The sequence below is a fragment of the Neofelis nebulosa genome, chromosome 2 (genome assembly GCF_028018385.1).
Source record: "Neofelis nebulosa isolate mNeoNeb1 chromosome 2, mNeoNeb1.pri, whole genome shotgun sequence".
Lineage (NCBI taxonomy): Eukaryota > Metazoa > Chordata > Mammalia > Carnivora > Felidae > Neofelis > Neofelis nebulosa.
The window spans coordinates 122181816-122207555 of record NC_080783.1 but is presented as its reverse complement, the minus strand read 5'-3'; the positions used below and the strand labels follow the sequence as shown (position 1 = coordinate 122207555).

At 50.3% G+C, this 25740-nt stretch overlaps 1 protein-coding gene across 1 annotated transcript; it reads left to right on the top strand.

Annotated features, from left to right (window-relative positions):
* Positions 1-12395: 12395 nt before the first annotated feature.
* Positions 12396-25437, top strand: CD2 (CD2 molecule). The gene is made up of 5 exons (XM_058716077.1): positions 12396-12543; positions 12664-12966; positions 16957-17190; positions 21298-21420; positions 24686-25437. The coding sequence occupies exons 1-5, from the start codon at positions 12492-12494 to the stop codon at positions 24982-24984; spliced, it is 1011 nt and encodes a 336-aa protein (XP_058572060.1). The 5' UTR covers positions 12396-12491; the 3' UTR covers positions 24985-25437.
* Positions 25438-25740: the final 303 nt, after the last annotated feature.

The following is a 25740-nucleotide window of genomic DNA, read 5'->3' as shown; positions in this document are numbered from 1 at the left end:
TGCTTCTTCCCTGAAAACCACCCAGCTTTCTCCGGTCCTCCGTCTGCGGCCAAACCGAGTGTCCTTTGCCCCTCCATTTTTCCGCTGGCTGTTTCGCTGATGGGACAGACGGCTGTGCCCTGGGGCAAGAAGGAAGAGGGAACCAGAGCAGTCACACGGGCCACCTATTAGCAGCTCTGGTGCACACACTGGTGGCACAGTGAACTGAAATGATGCTCGCTACCTAGCAGGGTCGTGGCCCAGGATAATTAAGTGCTCATTATCAATGACAAAACGAAACTCCACTCCTGGGCTGTTGAGAGCCAGATCCAAATGTCTACCGGCCTATTTGTCCCTTTCTGGACAATTTGTCCCGTGTCTCCCTTTCTGACCTGCAGGCATCACCATCATAGCTTCCCCTGAGTATTCGGGTTATTCTTCGTATTGAACATCTATTTCATTGTGCCTTGACCTGTGGTTAGTCATTCACATGTCTCTCTCTCTCTCTCTCTCTCTCTCCTCCCCCCCACCCAGGCCTCTCTCTAACTCATCACCTTGCCCCGTTGCAACGAAACATGCTTTGCATCCCACGGTCCCCATTTCTAGTAGCACCATTGCCTAAACTATTCTAGAAATATCTCTGGCCCTCCTTCTTCCTCAGCCTCCATACGTGATAGTTCACCCGTGTGCATCTCTGATGCGTAGCCCTTTCCATTTGCACTTGATGCCCTTGGTAAATGCCACCTGGCTGCAGTGGACACTGGTGGTCAGCCACACCCAGCCCCCTTCTCTCAGTGACCACTCTTGGTTTTCTTTCCATTATCCACATCTCCCCAGGTGGCGAAGGGAAGCTGGCCCTACCCGGCGCTCTGGGAATGGGGCATGTGGCTCAGGCATAGCCCAGTCAATGCAACTCCACCCCCTGGCTAGTCTCATGGGTTCAGGGGTGAGTACTCAACACCGTTCAGACCAATGAGATAAGAGAGGATCCTTCCAGAACAAAAAGCATCCTTGCTCTTCTGAGAGAGGCTCTCCAAGCGGGCCAGGAGGTACTGGTGGCCATGTTTACCACCATATGGAAGAGCCCACCTGAAAGTGAAGATACAGACGAAAGCAGGGCCAATGGACCCGCTGTGCCCGAACCGCTCCTAGACCTCGGTCCTATACCCACACTAGAGCTGATCCAGAAGCAAACTCCACCGGCACTGCCTTTGGGATATACCCCTAACGCGATCCCTTCTTGGGTGTCTGCTGATGTTTTCCTGGGCCTCCGGCTCAGACCGTCACCACAGCCCTCACAGAGACTCCACCCCTGTCCCTTATCCCCTAGTCTCCACAGAGCAGACAGAGACCCTAGCAAAATCATATGTCACATAACACCACTGCTCTGCTCAGAACCCCCTGAAACTCTCCATTCAACTCCAAGATCCTTACCTTGACTCTCAGGCCCTGCCTGACCTGCCTGCTCCCCCTCTGACCTCATCTCTTACCACCTTCACCCCAACTCAGCCCACGCTGTCCTCACTAGCCTTTTAACTCCTACCTCACAGCCTTTGCACTTGCTGTTCCCTCTCCCTGAAATGCTCTTCCCTCAGACCCTTGCATGATTTACTCCTTTCCTTCAGGGCTCTGCTCAACGGTTACCTGTTCAGTTAGGCCATCCCTGACCCTCTGCCTGAAATGGTACCGCCTCATCACCCTGCAGCCCCTGGGATTGCTTTAGTTTTCTTTATAGCACATACCACCACCTAAAAATTTATATATTCACGTGGCTATTATTAGCTATATCGCTCCATTAGAATATACATCCTTGGAGAAACCGGGGCTATTTGGATTGCTGTTATATGTGCCACTCTTAGAATAGAAACTGGCACATAGCAGCCTCTCCATAAAGCACTGTCAGCTTTCAGACGGATAGACCGACGGAGCTAATCACCTCCCTATTTTGAGTAAGGTCTTTGCTTTCTGGCAAGGCGGGGGGTGGGGGGTGGGGGGAAGCACTCCCTATTTCATTGCCAAGAATGATGTTAGCATGTTTTCGATTCTCTCAGGTAAATACCTAAGCTTGGAATTGCTGGATCAGATGGTAGCTTTACGTCTAGGCTTTTTTAAGGCTTTTTTTTTTTTTTATTGAGGTATAACTGACATATTACATTCTATTAGTTTCAGGTGTACAAGATCATGATTCAATAGTTCTACACATTGCAAAAATGGCCGCCACTAAAAGCCTAGTTGCATCCATCACTATACACAGTTACCAGTTTTATTTTTTATTTTTTTGTAATGAGGCGTCTGACGATCTACTCTTTGCATCTTTCAAATACATAATACAGTATTATTCAGTATGGTCACCATGCTGTATATTGCATCCTTGTGACTTCTTTCATTTCATTTCATTTCATTTGCTTTATATTTTGATTAAGGTTATTTTCAGGTGGCTTTCTGCTACTTTTTTTTTATGCCACTCGTAGACAAAGTGTTCTAACATAGGGTTTAATTAGTATTTACCTAAAATGTGCCTAAACAAATACCTTAGCTTGGGTCAGATTGTAAGTTACAATGCCTGGCCCACGACTGGCCCTTTCGAGTCCCAGGGATCATACCGTGCTCCCTTGGATACTTACATTGGTTTTGCCAGATACACGGAGCAAATCCTGCCCTGGTCCCACACTACGGGGAAAGTGGGCTTCCAAAACATTAAGCAACAGAGCAGGGACCAGATCCCACCTTTCCTGATGCCCTACCCACAGCTCATGCACACATCCGTTTTACACTTCCGTCCACAAATCTATAGCCTCGTGGCACACGCCCGCCCACAGCCTTGGGGGAGTGCTGTGAAATTCTGGGCCATGTGGTCTCTATTTATCTAACATTTCCAATTCCCTCTTCTCTGAAAGCCAATAAAACTGAATTTCTCCCACATGAGATTATGGACCTTTTGGGGAAAAGAAAAGCAAGCATATGGCTCACAGGAAATCAAATCTGCCTTGTGAGATAAAAAAAAAAAAAATCTCCCCCTCTAAGTCAGCCCATGGCATCACATTCTTTACAGCTGCCTTTTACACGGTGGGGGCATGGACAACATACACGTTCTTCTGCCTTGAGTGGTCACAATACATGGCAAACTATCCCTCCGCAAATCTCTTCCAGAGTGGTTTTTTCCCTTCCCCAGCTATTCCCCGAGGACGACATTAGCTCCCTTTTTAATTCCTTTCCCCTCACTGCACACTCTGATGTTACTTGCCAACCCCCAGCGGACATGTGGAGACGTATTCACTTTCACATGTAATAGATAAAACAGCAGGGGCTTCTAATCGGAAAACGTTTCCCAGGCTGCAAAAGGCTATAGCAAACCACAAAGCTGCCAATATGGTTCAGAGTTTATTAATACATACTTGGCACACGTTGGCACGTGGCACTGCCCCCTCCCCCATGGGGAGGGAGGAGGGATTAGTTACAAGTTTACAGACAAAACCCACCGGGGCGGGGGGAGGCCTAGGATGCTGGCCCCTTTCCAGGGACCTTCTAGAGAGCTCCTCTGTTGTTGCTTTAAAAAAAAAAAAACAAACCAGTTCCAGGGGCACCTGGGTGGCTCAGTCGATTAAGTGTCTCACTTCAGCTCAGGTCATGATCTCACAGTTTGTGAGTTTGAGCCCCGCATCGGGCTCTGTGCTGACAGCTCAGAGCCTGGAGCCTGCTTCAGATTCTGTGTCTCCCTCTCTCTCTGCTCCTTCCCTGCTCATGTTCTGTCTCTCTCTCTCTCTCTCTCAAAGATAAATAAACATTCAAGAAAAAACTTAAAAAACAAACAAACAAACAAAACAGTTCCAGGGGCACCTGGGTGGCTCAGTCGGTTAAGTGTCTGCTTCGGCTCAGGTCATGAGTTCACGGTTCGTGAGCTTGAGCCCCACGTCAGGCTCTGTGCTGACAGCTCAGAGCCTGGAGCCTGCTTCGGATTCTATCCTCTCAGCCCCTCCCCACTCGCACTCTGTCTCTCTCTCTCTCATTCTCAAAAATAAACTTAAAAAAAAAAAACAGTTCCATAAATGTATCATTGATACACAAAGAACAGCATGTATTTAATGTACACAATTTGTTGAGTGTGGACATGTGCAAACACCCGTGATACCATCACCATGGTCAAGGGAACAGACGTATTCAACACCTTCTAAAGTTTTCTCGTGTCCCTGTGTTTTTGTCATAAGAACACTTACCACGATGGTACAGCCATTCTAGAAAACAGTATGGTGTTTCCTCCAAAAAATGAAAAAATAGAACCACCATGTGATTCAGCAATCCCACCTTCTGGGAATATATCCACAGGAAATGGAATCACTGTCTTGAAGAGGTACACACACCCCATGTTCATTGCAGCATGATTTATACTAGCCAGACAATGAAACAACCCTGGGTCCCTCAGCGGATGAATGGATAAAGAAAATGTGGTAGATATTCACAATGGAATATTATTCAGCCATTAAAAAAAAAAAAAAAAAAAAGGAAATCCTGGATGCCTGGGGGGCTCAGTCGGTTAAGCGTCCGACTTCGGCTCAGGTCATGATCTCACAGTCCGTGAGTTTGAGCCCCGTGTCAGGCTCTGTGCTGACAGCTCAGAGTCTGGAGCCTGCTTCGGATTCTGTGTCTCCATCTCTTCTGCCCCTCCCCTACTGGCACTCTGTCTCTCTCTCTCTCTCAAAAACAAACAAATATTTTAAAAAAATGAAACATAAAGAAAACAGTATGAATTTCATCCTTCTCTGAAACCTTTCACTGCAGCTTCTCTGCCTGCCTCTCTCAGAATCACCGGCTCCCTTCCAGGCTCCCTGGTGTCTGTGACTCCCTCCCACCAGGCCCCATGCCTGGTTGTCTTTAATTGGCCTCTTTTTTTCTTTTTTTAAGTTTATTTATTTTGAGAGAGATACACCATGTGAGCAGGGGAGGGGCCGAGACAGAGGGACAGAGAGAACCCCAAGCAGCCTCTGTGCAGAGGCAGAGCCTGGTGACGGGCTTAAACTCACCAACTGTGAGATCATGACCTAGCCAAAGTCAAGAGCATATGTTTAACCGATTGACCCAGGCACCCCATCATTGACCTCTTTATGAACTTGCATCCAGCTGGTCTCTCAAGGTCTGGCTCAGGCACCTCTTCTCCCAGCTGGAGCGTCTTTGATCTGAGAATTCCACCTGTGAGGCTTCTCAAGGGTACCCTGCTTCCCGGGAGCCTGTCTCACCTCCCTCACCTGTCTGAGGTCCCTGAGGGCGGGGGGAGACTGCCCATGCCACCCCTTGCCCACGGGCAGCCTCAGATACAGATGCGGTATAGGGAGTTGGGGGCTACGGTAGAAGGAAAGGATAGGAGAGGATATCTGGGAGAACGCCCTGCTCCCATTCTGAGAACTACCATAGTAGGGGTAGAACTAACCGACACATCTCTAGTGATAGCAGAAAGAACACAGGTCTTACAGCCAGAGAATCTGGGCTCGTCTCCTGGCTAAGTCTCCCCAGAAATTCATTAAGCTTCTCCAAACTTTGGCTTGTTCATCGACAAAAATGCTTATAACTGCAAAGATATTATGTGGATGGGAGAATGTCATTTTCGAGGGAGAAACTGCGTAGCCCGAACACACTATGCAAATATACGGTCTGTTTGCAACGGTTAGGTGTTAACAACCATCGACAGAGAAATCAGCAAGGGTGCAGTTCAGATTCTGGCCAGAGGGTGGCAGAAACAGGCAGGGACTTTGCCTCCAGGTCCTGAGAAATAAGGCAGCCCTAGAAGCTGCCGGAAGGGATCAATTTCCTGGGTTGTCCTGAGGTGATGGTTTTCTTTTCTGCACCTGACCCTGAAGCACTTAGCCTCTCACCCGGTGTGGGGTCTGACCACCGCTGACCCAACTCCCGGAAACCTGCCCTGCACGGTCCACCCCGCCCCCCACCCCGCGCGCTGCAAGATTCTCATGGCCACTCCCACCAGCTCCGCACCTTCCAAACCCTTCCGGTGCACAGTGTAGGTTTCTCGTCGGTGACTTCATCTAGCCCTCGCCATAACCTTCTGATCTGGGTTGAGCAGGCAGAGCGCCGCCTCCGCACCTCACCATTTCAGACGTGGAGGCTTTGCAGAGCAGACAGCTGGCAAGCAGAAGTTCGAAAGCATACCTGGCCCGCGGGTCCCCCAGCTTGAATTCCATAGCACCAACTCTTCCTTCACCTTCTGTGTTCGCTTGCTCCTACAACCAGCATTTATCCGGCTCTCGCTGTTTGTGAGAGCGCTGCACGGGCTTCCAGCCACCCCGTCCCGCGGCCTAGGCCAAGGTCAGCAGGCAGTTCCCGCTGCACGCTGCTCTCGGCCAGCTGCGCGAGGCCTCGGCCTGTTTTCCTCTATTCCCGGCAGCTGGCTCTACCTCCTTGTGTCCTGGGCTTGTGTTCCCACCCCAGGGGCCCAGAAGCGCTCTGTTTCCCTGTGTCCCCTGCCTCATCGCTTCCTAGATCACGAACTCCCAGGTCCTGTGGGACTTCTAGCTAAACTGCCCTGAGAAATAAAGGGGGGGGGGGGGGGAGGGGGAGAGGAAGGTTACAAAAGTAAAAAACAGAAAAAAGTAAAGCACGCCTAAGAAACCTTGTAAAGTTTTCTAGTTCCTGTGGCTCTAACACCACTGGCTTTCTTGCTGGAAAGGATTGAGAGGCTCTGGAGAGCCTCAAGCTTCTTTCTGAAGGTGAAGCTTCTCGATTTTATCCTCCGGCTTCTTCGCTTAAGGAGACCCCTCTGTGAGGAACGTGGTGGCCAACAGGAAGGAAAATGGGCGTTTGTGGAGGGTCTCTTTGGGGCCAGGCACCGCCCTGGAGGCTGAACACAAGTCACTGCATGTGAATCTCAATATGAGCTCGCGGATGAGCCACGAATGAGCCACGGAGGCTCAGTACATGGCCTGCACACGCAGATCCAGGGAGCTAGCGGGCGGTGGGCTGGGTCGGCTTGGCCCCCAGTGCCCTTCTCTGTAATCACGTGATTACACGGTCGCCGACCAACCCTCAGTACCCCTCCCCTCAGACGCAGTTGGCCCCTGGGGGACTTCCAAGCTGGTGATGCTCATCTCAGGAACCCAGACCTCACACAGGAACTGTTTCCGTGGGCTGATGCCGTCCTCCCTGCTGCGGGGGTGGCAGACGCGAAAAGATAAGAAAACTCTGTTTTCACCCCCCGCGGAGGTAATACCTGGCAGAGGAGGAGGCTCTCAGAGACGGGGTCTCCCACCATATGCATTAGAGGCCACCTGTGGGCCTGCGTGCAGCACGAGTGGCTGTGGCCGCAGCTGCTGGTTCTGATGCGACTGTCCGGATACAACCTGCTGACGTGGGCAGGACCGGGCTGCACACACACACGCAGGCTGTGGCCTTTCCGATCATCCGTGAAGCCCTGGAATCCTGGGCTTTAGTCTAACATGCTTCATGCTTCGTGCGGCCCCCTTTTCGTGTTTCTCACCTGAGCGTGTGGGAAGGTGTGGAAAGGGGCCGGTGGGAAGCACCAAAGGGAGGAGATGGATGTCTCGTAGGAAGATGGGACCAAATTTAGTGACTCCTAAGTCAAGGGAGGCCAGGATGAGCCGGGGGCCTCAGCAGGACGCACACAGTGTCCCAGAGGCTGGGGATTTGGCTGCTGACCTGGGCCTCCCTGAGCTCAGGACCCTCCACTGGAATGTGGAGGCCAGATCCCTCCCTGAGTTTCTTTCCGCTCAAAAGACCAGCAACTCAGGGGCGCCTGGGTGGCTCCGTCGGCTGAGCCTCGGTCACGATCTCGTGGTTCGTGGGTTCGAGGCCCATGTGGGGGTCTGTGCTGATAGCTCAGAGCCTGGGGCCTGCTTCGGCTTCTGTGTCTCTTTCTCTACCTCTCTCCGCCCCTGCCCTGCTCACGCTCTGTCTCTCTCTCTCTCAAAAATAAACATTAAAAAAATAATAAAACAACATCCAGCAACTGACGACATTCAGTCGGGTATGAACTGCCAGCGTCAGCACTGCCTGGTTCCCCCCAGTGCGTTTACCTTGACCCCAAGAGAGGGCGGTGGGGGTCAGGACAGGAGGCATTTCCCTGATCAGGGATAGGAGTTGGTCCCACAGCAGCCTCTGAGAACGCTTCCTTCTTCCTCCTCCTGCTCGGCTTCTTCCCGTCTTCCCTTTCATCCATTTCCCCAGGAGTATTAGTCGGGCAAGAAAAAGGGTCCATGAAGACAGAGCAAGAGAAGCCCCAGAGGACGGTTTCCGCGGTGAGGACGGTGAGGGAGAAACCGGGATGAGTCGCCCACTGTGTTTTCTACTGTGTTTTCCTGGAACCTCACATTCCAAGACAGGCACTTCGCTCGCCCGTGGTGCTGGAGCTTTTAACTAAGTATGGGGCCCACGGAGAATCGAAATAAACGTTTCAGTTTCGGTCGAAACACAATATGCGATCAAGTTAGAAATATTAGAAGAGTGACAAGAACCACAGACAACAGAGCAATGGCCATTATCCCGCCATGCAGGGGCCCACGCCCTGCTGGACATCCTTTGAAAACACATACCCAACACACTTTTTGTTTTTTGTTTTTTGTTGTTTTTCCAATATATGAAGTTTATTGTCAAATTGGTTTCCATACAACACCCAGTGCTCATCCCAACACGTGCCCTCCTCAATACCCATCACCCACCCTCCCCTCCCTCCCACCCCTCATCAACCCTCAGTTTGTTCTCAGTTTTTAAGAGTCTCTTATGCTTTGGCCCTCTCCCACTCTATCCTCTTTTTTTTTTTTCCCTTCCCCTCCCCCATGGGTTTCTGTTAAGTTTCTCAGGATCCACATAAGAGTGAAACCATATGGTATCTGTCTTTCTCTGTATGGCTTATTTCACTTAGCATCACACTCTCCAGTTCCATCCACGTTGCTACAAAAGGCCATATTTCATTCTTTCTCATTGCCGAGTAGTATTGCATTGCCCAACACACTTTTTGAGAAGCAGCAGTGAGATTATATTGCTTATTGTGGCCTTTGTTTTTCATAGGCAGTTTGTCCGTATTGTGATTAACTCAACCAACTTCCTCCTCTCAGACGTTTAAATTGCTTCCAAGTTTGACTTGTAAAAGAGACCAGTGTATAAACTTAGAGCCAAGTCTTATGAGTCCTTCCTTATTTCCAGAAGACAAAATCATTGGTATGGACTTGCTGGGTCCAAATATTAATATTTTTGATGCTTCTGATTCACACTGACACATTTTCTACCAGAAACTCTACACTGATTTGCATTTCTTCTGGCCATATACCAGAAGGTCTGTTTTCACTTATCATCAACACTGTATAGTTCAATTCTTTTAATTTTAATTTAATTTTAATGTTTATTTCCTTTTGACAGAGAGAGAGAGAGAGAGAGAGCACAAGTGGGGGAGGGATAGAGATAGGGAGACACAGAATAGGAAGCAGGTTCCAGGGTCTGAGCTGTCAGCACGGAGCCCAACACGGGGCTCGAAATCACGACCCATGAGATCATGACCTGAGCTGAAATCAAGAGTTGGACGCTTAAACTGACTGAGCCACCCAGGGGCCCGTATTTCATTTTTTTAATGAAAAATGAGAATCTATGTTAAAACTTCCATTGCTTTGTTTGTTAATAAATTGGCTACTTTCTCATGGGCCTATTTTTCAGTTGCATTTCTTCTTTTATGAATTGTCCCTTTTACGACCTTGACCCATTTTTAACATCAAGGTGTCCGTCTTTTCTCTCTACATTTACGCAAAAAAAAAAAAAAAAAATTCATTTCAAGGATATTAGCTTTTGTCATACATCTGGCAATTCATTTGCCCCACTTAGTACTTTGTCTTTTAATGTTTCTTAGGGGGTTGTATGTACAAAAGTTTTAAACTTTAATAGTCAGATCTGCCAATCCCTTCCTTTTTCACGGTCCGTGCCCTGGGTGTCATGCTCATTACTTAGAAGTGAATGAGCTGGAAGAGAAAATTATTGTTTCAAAAAGAAGAACAGAAAGCTGCTTTCCATTTGCTCCATGAAAGCATAGGAAAAACTGTCAGGGAAGTGGGAGGAAGAGGGGGCGGCAACTGCCTTTAAAAGCTGAGGCAGATAATACAATGGCCGCCACAGAGGCAAGACCAGATCTGTTTGAAGTTGGGCAGCCGGCTAGTGGGCTGGTCACTTACGAGTGGAAAGCTGGATGCTAATGCTTTCTCAGAATCTGCCTGTGCTTTTGAAAAAATCACGTGTGTCTGAAGCATCCTTTATTTAAAAAAAGACATAAAAAACTTCGTTACAAAAATAGCGTTTGTTACCGAAATTTCTGACCTCACAGAAGCTGGTAAAGTCAAAAGTGCACATTTCTGGGGTGCCTGGGTGACTCAGTCGGTTGGACGAACGGCTTCAGCTCGGGTCGTGATCTCACGGTTTGTGGGTTCGAGCCCCGCGTCAGGCTCAGAGCCTGGAGCCTGCTTCGGAGTCTGTGTCTCCCTCTCCTCCTCGTGCTCCGTCTCTCTCTGTCTCTCAAAAATAAATAGACGTAAAAAAAAAATTAAAAAAGAAAGTGCACAATTCTCATCAGCCTCCTCGAAATCGAAGTCTTGAAGGAGGAACACTGTTAAAAGGGCAGCAGCATCCTTCTGGACTTTTTCCCCCAGTGCATCCACTAATTGTAATATATAATATGATATAATGTAGTATAATTCTCACTGTTAGGTCTACTTCATTCTACTTTAACCTTGATGCCGAATTTCATAAGATGAATATATTGTAATTTTAGTTGTTTGCAAGTTTCTACTACAAAAAAAAAAAAACGCTACAACAAACATCCTTGAACAGAATTTTTGCACATTTATGTAAATACCTGTGTAAGACAGATTTCTCAAATTAAAATTACTCGGTAAAAATATATATATATTTTGAAGTTGGCAGATATTGCCAAATTTCATTCCCCATGAAGTATGGATGTGTACTCCCTTCCCTATCGTACAAAGATGCATGTTTCTCCTATACTCTTGACAATAATGTAAATTATTATCTTTTCCAATGTTGCCAATCTGGTGGTGATAATGGTATTTCATGGCTATGTTAGATGTCCTGTCATGTGCTTGGCATTTCTTCTATTAAGCATTTCTTCTATAGACTGCTCGTTTGTATCCTTGCCCAATTAAAAAAACTTGAGTTTTTCTTTTCTTATTAATGGGAAACATTTCTAGATCTTGGATATTAATAATTTTTCGTATATGTGGCAAATATTTTCCAGCATGTTTTTTCATTTTGTTCATCTTTTTGCCTATAAGTAAATGTCACTTTTTAAAAATGTTTATTTTCGAGAGAGGAAGAAAGCATGTGTGGAGGGGGGGTGCAGAGGGAGAGGGGGATAGAGGATCCAAAGCAGGTTCTGTGCTGTAAATGTTCTGTGTAGGTTTCCTTTTACCCAGTGGTTGAGATCCATTGCTCTGACTTAATTTTATTTCCTGGGCAATTTTCTCAGAGATAATATTCATATTTGTGCCTAAATTTTAAAAAAAGCAAGCAAGCATAGTCTTAAAATTTTTACTCACTCTATCCTAAGGAAGCACAAAACTAGACACTTTGGAAATCCGTCATCGGGTGTCCCTTTTCTCTGTGGCTGGCTCTCTCGGTGCATTTTTTTTCTGTGTGCATCTATCAATGCATCACTTTGTTTCTCTTCCTGATTCGCAAATTTCTTCCCTCTTCCTGAATCCTCTCTCACTTTTCCTTTTCTCTTTTTTAACCATCTGTAGTGTTATCCGTCGTAAATGTTCTGAATGATTCGTTCTGGTTGTTTGATGGTATTATTCCACAGACTCTACACATTGTTGTTTGTTTGGGAACAAGTTTTTATTTACCTAACTGAATTTCAACAGAGTTGTAAAATGTCTGCTAAACATAAGCTCTGGGGGATTTCAAGTCTTTACAGGCGAGACTCGGCTTATATTTCTTTCTAATCGCAAAGAATTTTAGGATGTAAAAATACGTCTTTCGAGAACGAGAAAAACATCCACTGTCATACTTCTTTCACATGCATACGTTTCCCACTGCTTTTAATCATAGGATACAGGTTTGTGCGATGATACTCAGGAGCATTTACCTGTATTTTTATGTGATCTTGCTAGAGGCCATGTAGCGGAATGGGTACAATGGTTAGGTTTGAATCCTCGGTAACCAAAGGGGAATCCTGAGAGGTTTACTTAGCCTCCTGGTTCCTTTTGTCTTTGAGGGAGCTAGTAAAACCCACCCAAGGTCTTTGTGAGGATTAAAATGTGGTAAGAAGACCTGTACCCCTACAGATATACCTGCTTTGGTAAAGGAGCACATCAGCAAGGTTGGTATGTGCATGCATGCGTGTGTGTGTGTGTGTGTGTGTGTGATTGCTGCAGTAGAAGAAGCAAAAAAGAGAGGCACGTGGTTTGGTTCTCAGAGGGTGGATTCCACTGGTCTTACTTCAGTTCCTTTTGCAGGAAGAGCTCAGAATCACAACAAGGAAACTAATCCCAAAGATGAGCCTCGCATGTCAAATCTTCCTTCTGGTTTTCATCTTTTCCATCCAAGGTAAGGTGGCGTGGGTCTCCACTGGCGACCTTGGGGCGAGTGTTAGAGTTGAAGAGGCCAGAGCCCAGCTTTCTCTGGCAGGGAGTCTCAAGATCTCAGTAACTGTCTTGCTTTTTACAGGTGCAGCTCCTGCAAATGATGATATCGTCTGGGGTACCCTGGGTCAGGACATCAACCTGGACATTCCTGGTTTTCAAATGATTAATATAGATGATATACACTGGGAAAAAGGCAAAAAGAAGGTGGTGAGGTTCCAAATTAGCAACAAGCCTAAGAATCCAGATGAAAAATATAATGTGTCAGTGAATGGAACTCTGAAAATTAAACATCTGATGCTAGAAGACAGCGATACCTACAAGGTAGTTATATACGATAAGGATGGAAAGAATGCGTTGGAAAAAACATTCCAGCTGAAGATTCAAGGTAAGTCTTTATTCCCTAAATTCCTTCATCTCAGCATGGGTGCTGTTTAGTAAGTAGGGGAATAGCATTTAGGGACAGGCCCGGCCTGACCTTGGCCTTGGGCGAGCTCTAAAAAAAAAAAAAAAATCTCTAATGCCTCTCTCCCAGCTCAGTGAGGGCTCCAGTCCTGTGGAAAAGATGAGGTCCACACGTGTGGAAATCCACGGGGGAGAGATCCTCACCTCTATTTGCCTAAAACGCTCTCTTCAGAGGTTACGGGGATATAGAACTGAGTGTCCAACCCAGATTAAGGTGGCATCAGTCAGGAGGAGGGGAGCACGTGGGCAGAAGAAAACAGCGGTCATTCCAGGTGGCTCGTGAAGGAGCAAGCGGGGTGTGGGGCAGGCTAGCTGGAGAGTACTGGGTCTTCCATCGGGAGAGCCGTTTGAAGCCAGGATGCCCTGAAGGAGTCGTTCTAAGCCCTAAAGGGCTGGAAGTGATGAATTTAAAGATGAACGGCCCATGTTTGAGATCTACTCAACAGGAGAGCGATCAGAAGCAGAAGTTAACTCTTGCTGCTCTCTGTAGAAGGTACGCCAGGGGTGGCTGGCTGTGTGTGGTGGGCTGGGAGGGCCGGCGAGCCAGGGAGCTGCTGCTATAATCCGAGTGAGGTGAGAAGGAGCTGGCTGGTGATTCGTAACTCAGGCTGCCTGTTAGAGTCAACTGAGGTGCTGGGAAAGGTTACCAGTGCCTAGGTCCCAGCCCAGACCAATCAAATCCGAACTCCCTGGCATGGGGCCGGGGCATCAGCAGGTGTTCGAGCACCCCAGCTGACTCATGGGCAGCCAAAGCGCGACCACTGGCCTCGATAAAGGGTGCCTGTAAATGAGGAAGCAGGGTACAGGGGGGTGGGGGGGCGGGGAAGGATGGGCAAGTTGGTCTGGGTACAGCAGACAAGGAAGAGAAAGTGAAATTGAATGACACTCAAGTTGAAAGTCCAGGAGACCCTCAGCAGGGGGAGGGGCGCAATAGGAGGAAGAGAAGCTTGGGGAGAAAGACAGGAACTCCAGCAACAGTATGAGCCAGAGTTTCAGGGGGCAAATAAATCAATATTTCTGTGCTTCGCACAGGAATTGTCGCCAGAGACGAGGTCCCTTCCCCCTCCCTAGGATCACCCTCCGGCCTGTTCCCAGCCCCCACTCTAGCAATCCCAGATGGGCCAGCTCCCTGCAAATGACAACTTTCCATACCCTAGTTCTGCAACCCTGAACGGAGAGGGTATTCCAGAAATGGGGTGAGACTAAGAACAGAGCCGGAAGGGGCCTCTGCTTCCGGGCCCTGGGAACACAGCTCTCCTGACTCCTGTCCATATGGGCTCAAGTGTCCTCTCCTGAACACGAGCCTTACACGTGTGTCTCATCTAGTAACACAGTGATGATGGCTTATCAACTAGGCATCAGGTGCCCTGCTACGTGATCCTGTTTAAGGTTCCCAGCAATGCGGACAGCATCCTCTTATCATCCAGAGGGAATCAGGAGCAACTTGTCCCAAGTCTCACAGTTTGACAGGAGCAGAGTCAGGGTGCAAGTTCAGTGCTTCTCTTAACGAGGATGGTGACATTCCCCACCCCCACCCCCCCACCAAACAGCTTTATTGAGATAGAATTCACATACCAGAAATTCACCCTTTTAAAGTGTACAATTCAATGGCTTTTGGTATATTCAGTTAGGCAACTAGCTCACAACTGATTGTAGAATGTGTTCATTACCCAAATATAACCCCCACTCTCCTTGGCCAAAAGACAGAGATCTTTCCATGACACGACTGGTGCCTGCTGAGTGAGTGAGTCTGTGTGTGTGTGTGTGTGTGTGTGTGTGTGTGTCAGTGTCACACGGCATCTTAATTCAGCTTGTAGTCTGGTCCTCATTACTTGCAACATGGCCTTGGGCAAATTCTCTGTCTGCTCTGAGCCTGATTTGTGTAATTATAACTCCATGGGATATTCAATGAGATAACTGAGCAAAGGTGCTGGACAGCACCTGGGACCCAATACCCATTTGCTCAGTGCTGATGCCCTACCCCAACCCTGTTTCTTCACGCATCTATAGTTTCAGTTTCCTTGAGGAGGCTGCTGCCCCTGGCTAAAGAGGCATCAGAAGTTCTCTTAAAAGAGAGCTTAGGGGAGAACTAATAAATCCTAGCAACCTGGATCTAGGGAGTTCTCGTCTATGTGATGTGCCCCCACTGGATCCAGCCATGCCTCTTCCGGGAAGCTACTTACAGAGAGGACATTTACAAAGACTTGGCTCCAAGAACCTGCTCATCGCTGTGTGGTTTATGTTAGTGAAAAACTGGAAAGGGTCACAAAGTCCCCAGCAGTTACAAACTTCTTCATTAAATTTAGACACCTCATTTAAAAAGATGGGGAGATGAATATCTCTTGATGTTCAGAAAGGAAAGAATTTCATAACAGATCATCAGTAAGGAGGGAAAAAAGCAGACTACAAAATCATGTGATCCAGTTTTAGTTTTTAAAACATTATGTGTACGTGTGTTACGTATCAAAAGCATCTATTGACTCTGGGTAGTAGAATTACACGCGATTTTTTAATCTTGAAACATGTTACTGTAGCTGATCAAGTTTTACAATGACTAGATGTTACTGTTAGAAATAGAAAGAAGATTCTTTCCATTTTGAAAAGGCAAATAGACACCTTGACTTGACCCCTAGACTCTTCACTGCCCCTGCCTTGTAGGCCCTCCGTCCGGTTCATTCTGGACCCCAAAGAATCTTGGGATGGGAAGAAAAGTTAATTTCTGCATACCTATCTACTAGAGCAGAAATGAAATTTGATGGGAACGTGCACTGAGAAGATACGTTGCCTGGGAGGCAGGGAGGGAGGGGTCATTGAAAAAGCAGCCATCTGGCTGCGTAACGGATGGAGAGAAATTGAGCGAGAAAGGTGGTTAAGTCTGGGAAAAGAGAGCAAGGGTGAGAACAAGGACAGAAGAGAAGAAAAAGGAGGAGGTCAGACAGCTAAGAAGTGGTGACGTTAGGATTTGGACCAGCCCTGTGTGAAGCCAAGGGCTTTTTCTTTCATGACGCAGCCTTGGAATATTATTGTGTCAGAAAAAGAGAGGCAAGGAGTTGATGATTATGAGGGGCTGGTACCCACTCACCCCAGAACTTGAGCTGCACACCCGGCCCTCTCCTCCCAGGACCTGGTGGATGGATGGGAGTAGGGTCTGTTTGTGACCAAGGTCCCAGACCACACATGTAACAACACCTCCAGGGTAGGGTTCCTGGCTGCTTGGAAGCATTGCCCCCCTCAAGTTTTGGGGATCAAGACATGCTGTCTTACCCATGCTCCTGAACTTGGGCTTAGAAGAGTGAGCTCCTCCCGTTATCTGCCATTTATTAGTGGGTGCCCTTAGATCACCATTGAACCTCTCAGGGCTTTGGGGATGTCCACTGTAAATGGCAAGAAAAATCAGCCTCTTCTCTTTGTTAAGATTAAGTGACATCATGTATGTGAAAACATTTTGAGGTATAAAATAGCACATAAACATTTGACAGGATGCATTTTTTTCCTGCTCATATGATGTATCTATGAACGCCATAAAAAAATTGTTCTGAGTGTGCTGTATAAAAAAAATAAAAATGGGGGCGCCTGGGTGGCTCAGTCAGTTGAACATCCGACTTCGGCTCAGGTCATGATCTCGCAGTTCATGAGTCTGAGCCCCACATCGGGCTCTGCGCTGACAGCCTGCTTCCGATTCTGTGTCTCCCTCTCGCTCTGCCCCTCCCCCACTCATGCTCTGTCTCTGTCAAAAATAAAATAAACATTAAAAAAATTTTTTTTAAATAAAAATGATTTGCAACAATAGCTAGTGGTCTCGGAAATCTTCTCCTGGTCCCAGACTAACTCCATTCCCCCCTCCGTAAATAAGTATGTCAGTTAAAATCAGAAAATGGTCTACTATGAATTGGATCTTTTTTTTTTTTTTCAGAGAAGGTCTCAACGCCTAACATCGACTGGAATTGTATCAACAAAACCCTGGTCTGTAAGATATCAAATGGAACAGACCCTGAATTAAAACTGTACGTAAATGGGACCAGTATCAAGCCCGTTTCTTCGAAGTTCAGCACATACAGGTTTATAAACAAGCGGAAGATATTAGTCAACTGCACGGCAGAAAACAAAGTCAGCAAGGAAAGCGACGTGAAGATGATCACTTGTTCAGGTGCGTGGCAAACACTGGTCAGACATCCCAAGCTCATTTGGCAAACACAGCCTGTCAGGTCTGGGGCAGAGACTCCCTCTGGGGCACAGGGGACTGGGCTGAGAGGCAGCCCTTTGAAAACACACCTCTTCCTTCTGGAACCCTTCAAGGGAAGCCTTGAAGGAGAGAGGGGTGGGGTGTTCTTGGGCATCCGTCCATGGAGCACAATTTAACATCGGGCAATTGAAAAGATCCTCTGAAGGAACTGTCGAGGTTTATCTCATGCAAACCCCCATTTCCCAGAGAGGTCAACTGACTTGCTCGAGGTCCCTCAGCTAGTCAGTGACCAGGATTGTGACTCCCAAGGTAATGATGGAGAAGGGAGCAAAAAAAGATTACTTTGTACAAGGGAGATGGGCAGTACTTCCTACCAGGAACAAAGGTAGAAGGGCCGTATAAACCCAGAAGTTAGGGGGGTACGGGGAGAGGACACGCTCACGGCCAGGGAGGACGGTGGACACAGTGAGGTGAAGCTCCTCCCACCACAGAGCTGACAGCCCCGTGTGGTGTCAGCACCAGGAAGTCCTGAAACTCTAAGAGTTTATTTATTTTTTTTTTTAATTTTTTTTTCAACGTTTTTTATTTATTTTTGGGACAGAGAGAGACAGAGCATGAACGGGGGAGGGGCAGAGAGAGAGGGAGACACAGAATCGGAAACAGGCTCCAGGCTCCGAGCCATCAGCCCAGTGCCTGACGTGGGGCTCGAACTCACGGACCGCGAGATCGTGACCTGGCTGAAGTCGGACGCTTAACCGACTGCGCCACCCAGGCGCCCCTGAAACTCTAAGAGTTTAAACTCTTCTCCAGGGTCCCCAGCTTGACATGACCCCCGGAAGTAATTCTTGAGAGGCAGCCTGTGGTAGTGGGAGCTCTGGGGACCAGGGGCCTGGACTTCTAGTTTGGGTCTGTCCAAATTTAGCAAGATTACCTCGTCAGAGCTCCCCCACCCCCACCCCCATCTCTGGGCTTCTGTCACCTGGTCCACAAAGAGAATGAGCACCATGAGCTCCAAAAGTCTCTTCTTCTGGTATCCTGTGAGTACCTTTCCCGTGCTGTCTGGTTAACCCCTCTGAAGGGACACCGAACACACACAAAAATAGTTAATTGGCCAGACGCCCTGAGTCTCTACAGGGACTATGGCTGGTTAGCTACCTCTGGAAACAGCCCTGAACTGGTATGAAGTCAGAAGTGAGGCTTTTTCATATATACTTTCAATTAGTTATCTGTTGCTGCATAACAGATTACTTTTGTTAATGGCTTGCAATGACAGTTCCTGTCTCCCAGTATCTGTGAGTCATGAGTCTGGGAATGATTTTGCTGGCTGGTTCTGGCTCAGTCTTCCGTGAGGCCGCAGTCAAGACACCGGCAGGGACCACAGTCATGTCAGTCAGGCCCAGGCTCGGTGCAGGGAGGGTCCATGTCCAGGCTCGTTCACGTGGACCATTGGGCCACCTCACAATATGGCTGCTAGCTTCCCTCCTTGCTGGCTAAGAAAAAGAGTAAGTACCCGGGACCAAAGCCACAGTCTCTTTGTAACTTCACCTCAGGAGACATATCCCATCACTTCTGCTGTGTTCTGTTCTTCAGAAGCAACTCAGTAAGCCCAGCCCACATGCATAGGAGGGGACTGCACAGAGATGGGAATACCTGGAGGTGGGGGGCTGTGGGGGCCAGCTTAGAGTCTGCCCACCACACGCTTAGACCAGCATCACTTCACTCTTCATGTTGGTCCCCAGCCATGGCTCCGTGCCCCCCTGCCCCCTGATCACTGAGGCTCCCTGCGTGAATCTATCGGTCCCTTCTTGACTTCACAACCTCTTTTCCCCCTTCTGGGAGGCCCCTGATCAGAGCTGCCCCACTTAGCAAATACAAAAGACAGTATAAGTATCTTCTAAGTGCTTCATGGGACATACTTATGCTAAAACTTATCCATTGTTTATCCAAAATTCAAATGAACCTGGGTGTCCTGTGTTTTATCGGGCAACCCTGCTCTTCATGTTTATTTTAGTCAGAGCCCACGAGTATAGACATGTGTGTGCATCAGGGATGGAGGGAGTCAGGAAGGGCCTCGGGAGAAGCCAAGGCTCAAAGGTGGAACCTTCATGTCCCTTCCTCTGTGGTGCAGAGCAGACGCCAGTCCGAGGAAGGGCCGAGAAAGAGACGGGAAGAACACCTTGGGAGGGCCGGGGGAGGTGCAGCTACCCTCAAAGGGATCACTTTCAAGGGCCAAGCCAGAGCGGGGCAAGGACAAGACTAACCATTTGGCTCAGCAGAGGTGAGCCTGTCCTCGAAACCAAGACCCTGAGGGAGGAGCAGGTTTGGAGGCAGAAGAAGGACCCCATCACAAGAACATAGGGGCACATCATCTCCAGGAGGGCACACAGGAAGCCGAACGCTTGGATTCAGAGACGGAGAGGGTGTGGTTTTAAATGATGGAGCCATGGCCGCCTCTGAGACAAGCTGGAAGGTTCCCTGTGGAGAGCACCCCAGGTGCCTCGAAGGGCCACTCCGGACAGGCCTGCCAGCGGGCGGTGTGAGGCATGCCCGCGTATCTCCCAGTGCCCCCACACTGGGGTGTGGCCGCCCCATGGCTGCGTGGCTCGGCCCGCACTCCCTGACCTGTCTCAGATCCTGGGGAGTTGAGCCCGAGAGAGACTCCAGCAGCCCCTGGCTCCAGCCTGAGGAGCCTAAAGGACCCAATGCTTTCTCGGTCCCATGGAACGGGAGCTTAGTGTCCTGCCTGCTTTTTGAATGGAGGCACCTTCGTCCACACGGCAGGGAGAGGTTGTGTAACCGGCAGGCAAAGAATGGGGCAGAGAGAGACCCGAGGAAAGAGAGAATGAAGAAACTGTTGCAGTCAGATCTGTTCAGTTTGCTTCTCGGGCCTCTGGCCTGCTCCCAGGGCCCATCCTGGGCTTCCCGGGTAACAGGGTCTTCCTGGGGACGTTGGGCTGGAAAAGGGTTTCCTTGTGACACTGGCTGAGCTCCAGTTTGTTCTCCAGATGCGCCAGTCCCCTGCCACACGGCCCCAGCTGCTGCCTCTCTAACTGCTGTTGACTCACAAAGGGCAGCCGGCCCAGCACCTCTCCCGGGAAATGGCTCCCAGAATCACCAGTGCACAGGGCTCTACTAAGAACAAGACCTCACCCCTATGTGTTGTTTTACAGTTTACAAAGCACTTTCACATCCATTATCTGATTGACCTCCAACAGCCACCCTGTGATGTAAGTTTCATGATCTCCCTTTTATGAAGAATGGAACAGGCTCAGAGAGGTGGAGTCACTTACCAAAGGTCACACAGCTCTTGCCTAGAAGAGCCTGGATTCAAACCCATTTCTCTGCACACAGAGTTGTTGTGAGCCTCGTTGCATTACAGCCACTGACGGTCTGTGAGCTGAAGATCAAATCCACGGCTGCTGCTAACTCACTGTGTGTGTGAGGTTCTCTCACGGGCCGGGGAAAATCCGGGAGGGGTTGCTGGCCAGTGGGCCGGACAACTGAAAGATTTACCCCAAGTCTTTGGAAAATGCCTGGTCAAGAGGGTGAGGGGGAAAAAATGGTGCAGGAGGGCAGCCAGAGATGAAGGTGGGTAAATAGTGCAGAAACCTGGACACGAGGGGCTGCTTAAAGGAACCACTCAGAAACAGATGCTGTGTGGCCTCAGGCAACTCATCCTCCCTCTCTGGGCCTGTCTGTGAAACTCAAAGGTGACGCTAGATTGTCTCTAAACTCCTCCTCAGAGCTAAACTTCTGTGACATGTGCCTTGATGAGGAGCAGTGGACAATGTCCCAGCACACGAGGAATTTGGCATTTCCAGTCCAGACCAGCTGCCCGCACCCCCCCCCCCCCCCAGGAGCCATCTGGGGTGGCTTATCCTGGACCCTGCCCTTTTGGAGGCTGACACAATTGAGAGCCTCCACGAGCTCGGCTTTTCTGAGGTTGAAAAGTCCCATCAGGCTCTTTTTGTCCGCGTCATGCGGGAGGCAGGAGTCCTTGGCCAGCGCAGTGAGATGGCTGCTCTGCCCGGGGCCCCTCCCCCGCTCCAGCCACTCCTGTTCCTCTTGCAGAGAAGGGTCTGGACCTGTATTTCATTATTGGTGTTTGTGGAGGAAGCACCTTGTTCGTCATCTTCATGGTGCTACTCATTTTCTACATCAACAAGAGGAAAAAACAGAACAGTAGGAGGAATGGTAAGTCCCCCCCCCGCCCCCCGCCCCCCCACTTCTGTCCCCCTGCAGGCCCCAGGCAAAATCCCCATGGAAACAACTCATGGGGACGACACTCTGAGTCTGGAAAGAAAATAATGGAGATGGGGAGTTTGAGGATGTCAGGCTTATCACCAGCGGTTACACTGTGTTCCATTTCGTGGTTAGCTTGATCTTTGAAAAACACATTCTCGGTGGCGACAGTAGGAGAGCTGTGAGAAGCCGAATCCTGGTTGGCCTCCTGGAATCCCCCGCCGAGGCTGACTCGGTGAAGGCCTATGCGGACCTATTTCGAATGAGCCACACGTCTCTACGTGGGTAGAACGGTTACCATCAAAACATGGTTTCCATCAACAAACATCTCGTCCTCTTTTGAGAGGGCGGCCCGAGATGTGTTCAGGACCAGGCTCCTAGGAGCGCAGGTACAATTTCAGGGACCTGCGAGGACACGTATGGTCTAAAACCAGGGGTTTATGCCCCCCTTTCCGATTTGTTGTTCAGACGGAACGTGCTAGTTCTGGGACTGTTGTGTCCGCAAGTCAGGCCTCTCCAACAGCCACCAAGAATGAGAACGTTAGGCTCAGAAGTGGGGAGCTGGGCTCAAAGAGCATACAGTACAGGCCACCCAAGGCAGTGAGTTCACATGACGGTGCCTTAGGTGTCCCTGCAGGCTCTGGGGTGGGGGTGGGGCCCCATGCTCCAGGAGCATCCAGCAAGCTGTGTCCGGCCAACAGCAAGACGTGCAGCCAGGCAGGAAGGTCCCTCGGGTCCTGGGCAATCTGCCATTCACTGTAGGGCTGGGTCCCCTCACTCTGGGTCTCTCCCTAGAGCGGGCCCGGGAGGCCCATGCCGGCCACCGGCAGCACCACGCTAACAAGGACGTTAGCCCCAGCAGGGGTGGCCTTGAACCCCCTTTGGATTTAGCTTGCTTCCTTCAGACTTCTCGCCTTGGGTCTCCTTCGGGCCCCTGCCCCTCAGCCCCATGTCCTGCCACACCACTGCCCCCAGTGTGGCGCCATATTTCCACCACCATCTTTCCAGCACTCTCTGCCCCCGTGGAGCAGAATTGCTTGCCGAGTCCCACAGGCACGCATAGCTCCGTCACCCCTGTGCCCTGCTCAGGCGGTTCTCTGCCCGAGTCCCCCTGCATTTGTCCACTGCCTGATGGTCAAAGACCACATATTCTTCCGACATGGCCCTCGTGTGGCACCCCGTGACAAGGCGATCCCTGCTTTCGCCAGGCCAAAGTGACCAGCGTGATCATTAGCCGACGCTGACAAGCGGTCACTTGTGCCAGGCACTTATCTCTGTAACAGAATGCTTCGTGTTCATTATCATATCCAACTGTCTCGGTGATCCTATGAGATAGATAATATCCATACAGGTGAGGAAATTCAAGCTCAGTGAGGGTGAGTGATTCCCTCCCAATCCTATGGCCAGCGGGCTGAGTCAGGATGAGGGCGATATAAGCCGGGAGCCCATCAAATGAAGCAAAATTGAAGGAGACCATCGCTCTCAGGGCCCACGCTGCCCTTGCCCAACCCTGTGAGGGCTCTCTCAAGGCCATGCCCTGGGCGTCTTGCTTGCGTCACCCTAGTCTGGGCCCCGGGTGCGTACCCAGGAGGGGAGATGAGTGAGAAAGGACACTGAGTGTGGAGTAATTCCTGGGAGCAGACATTTGGGCAGTGGCTGAAGTGACAGGCGTGGGCAAACCGGGCCCCACAGTCCTGCTCTGCCAGGCAGGCCGCTCCGAGCCCCAGCTCACCCGTCTGTGCGAGCCGGCCTGGGGTCTCAGCCACTTGGCCACACCCCACCCCTCCTCCCGGAGCCCCTGGGCTCTGCCTGCACCCCTCCGGGCTCTCACCGGAGACGGACATTGTGTGCATTGTGTGCGGTTCCGCTCCGTGTCACTTGATTTCAGGCTTCCGAGCTGTTGCTGCTACTTTAGCCATGGCACCCGGACCCAGAAGACAGGGAATAGATGTTTGAAGAACAAACGGACGGGACGGTGGGTGGTGGACAAATGGGCAGCCCAAGCTTGCCTTAGACGAGGGCTGTAAGAGCCCCACTGCTGGGAATTGGGGTCAGGGTCAAGGTCCTCTCCACAGCGTGCTGGCGTACCCACCGCTACCTCGAGCCAGCAAAGGTGGCATAGAGGATGTGTTTTTCCCTTTCTGTGCCCTTGACCTTTGGTGCACAGAGCACTCTGGACCCTCACGTGTCACAACCATGTTGTTAGACTCTGAGTCTTCACGTTCAAAGCCACCTGAGACTGCATTTTCCGCCATGAGGGGCGACTCTTCCACGGGCAGCCTCACCCGAAGCTACGGCGGGGGGGGGGGGGGTGTTCAGAGGGGGCCTGTGATTCCCGGGGCTGTACCCGCTCCATACTGACATGTAGGGCCATTCGTTGGCCCCAGGAGGACACCCTCTTCCTAGCTCCCTTGGGAGCCCCCCCCCCCCCCCCACCAAGGATGGCTTTGGACACAGAGACCAGAACGCCTCCCTCGTAGCCCAGGGAGGCCCGAGGGGCCAGCGGGGCCCTCCAGGCCTAGAGAAGTAGGAAGCCTCCTCACAGATTGCCCGTGTAGTTTTAAGACAGCAAAGGAACAACCACGTTACTGGGAGTTGTGGCCCTGCCTTCGTGGAGGGCAGTCACACATCATGGAAAATTCCAGACGGGGCGAGAAGTTCTTTTCCTGCCAACCCCAAGAGGATGGGGCTGGCTTGTGAATTTCTGAGAAATGCATAGACACTAGGGAGTTTCTAAGGTCTCAAAAGCCTCTTGCTCACGTTCCTTGGAACAAACCTGCATGAAAGGCAGATCTAACAGGGAAACCCACCTGAAGGCAGGCTCTTGCTGATGTCCCCTCTATTAAGCTCCTGCCCTGAGGGCTCTAACCACAGGGTCCCCTCTGGGCATGGTCTCTTGGATAACCCAGAGGCAGGGCGCTGAGGTCCATGTCGTCAGAACACCCAGACACAAAGCCCTCTCCTCTCCCCGCCTCTTTGCCTCTGGCTCCCTGAGTTCTGGAAGCCCTGGGCTCTCACTCCACCCTGCTGGTGGGCGTTTCTGTCTCTCCTACAGGACCTGGACATTTTAGAGCGCAGAGGGGGCTTCTGCCTCATCGCATCCCCCCAAACAGCTAGCATGGCGTTTTGCACGTAGGTGGTAAATATTTACCGAGTGGTAAATATTTACACCAATCCTATCTTACCGAGAGACCTGTCAGAGGTTTTATTGTTGCAGATGAAGAGCTGGAGATAAGAGCATGCAGACTAACCACCAAGAAAAGGGGCCCGAAGCCCTGCCAGGTGCCAGGCTCGACTCCTCAAAGTCCCGCTGCGTCCCGGCCTCCTCCACCGCCCAGTCATCGGCCCCAGGCCCCGGGTCATCGGCCACCGCCTCCTGGCCACCGGGCCCAGCACAACCAGCAGAGGAAGGCCCCCCCTCCACCAGCCACACAAGTTTATCAGCAGAAAGGCCCTCCCCTCCCCAGGCCTCGAGTTCAACCCAAAGCTCCCCGTGGGGCCACAGGAAACTCATAACTCTGTCTCCTGACCTGGGTGTCCCCTTCCTCTAATTAAAAGCGATAGAAATCGTCCTTTCCCATAAAGGCACCGTGGAATTTCTCCGCTGGGAGGGGGAGCACCTACACTTCCATCAGGCGTGTTCTGCGGTAGGATGACCACCCCCTGGGCTCGCGGGCCACGCCGTGTCGGCATCTCCTAGCTCACCTGCATGCTCTAACACCTGGAGCCGCTGCTCCTTGTCACGCCCAGAAGGGCTGGCAATACAAGTGCCACCACCAGGAGGATGGGCCACCGACCACCAAGTCCTCGCCTCCCCTTCAGATCCCGTGCAGACGTGAGGCGTCCTGCGGCACCGGGACCTCGCTGCAAGCCGTCTGCCTGCTCAAGACGCCCTTGGGTTTCTTATGTATCTGGTGGACGCTTGCCCACCATCTTGGACGTAGAAGGGAAATAAAAGCTTTCATTTGACCTCAGTGTCTGCTCATTGTAGAAAGAAGCCCAGCATCAAGCTGCTGGATAAGAAGGAGGCCGGGTGTGTGTGACAGCAGGATCCAGTTTGGTCACCCCAGTTCACCCGGACCGCCTAATCCCCCCGCCGAGGACAACCAGAACGTGCTCCCCAGGTCTCAGCTGCAAAGCTGGCCCGATAGGCTATTTGTAGACTTGTCTGATGGATTGAAACCTCTGTGCGCAAAGTATAAGGAGGGGCACCGGCAAACGTACTTGTTTGGGTCTCGCTTCCTTGACTGTTTAGACACGGGCACAAGGATC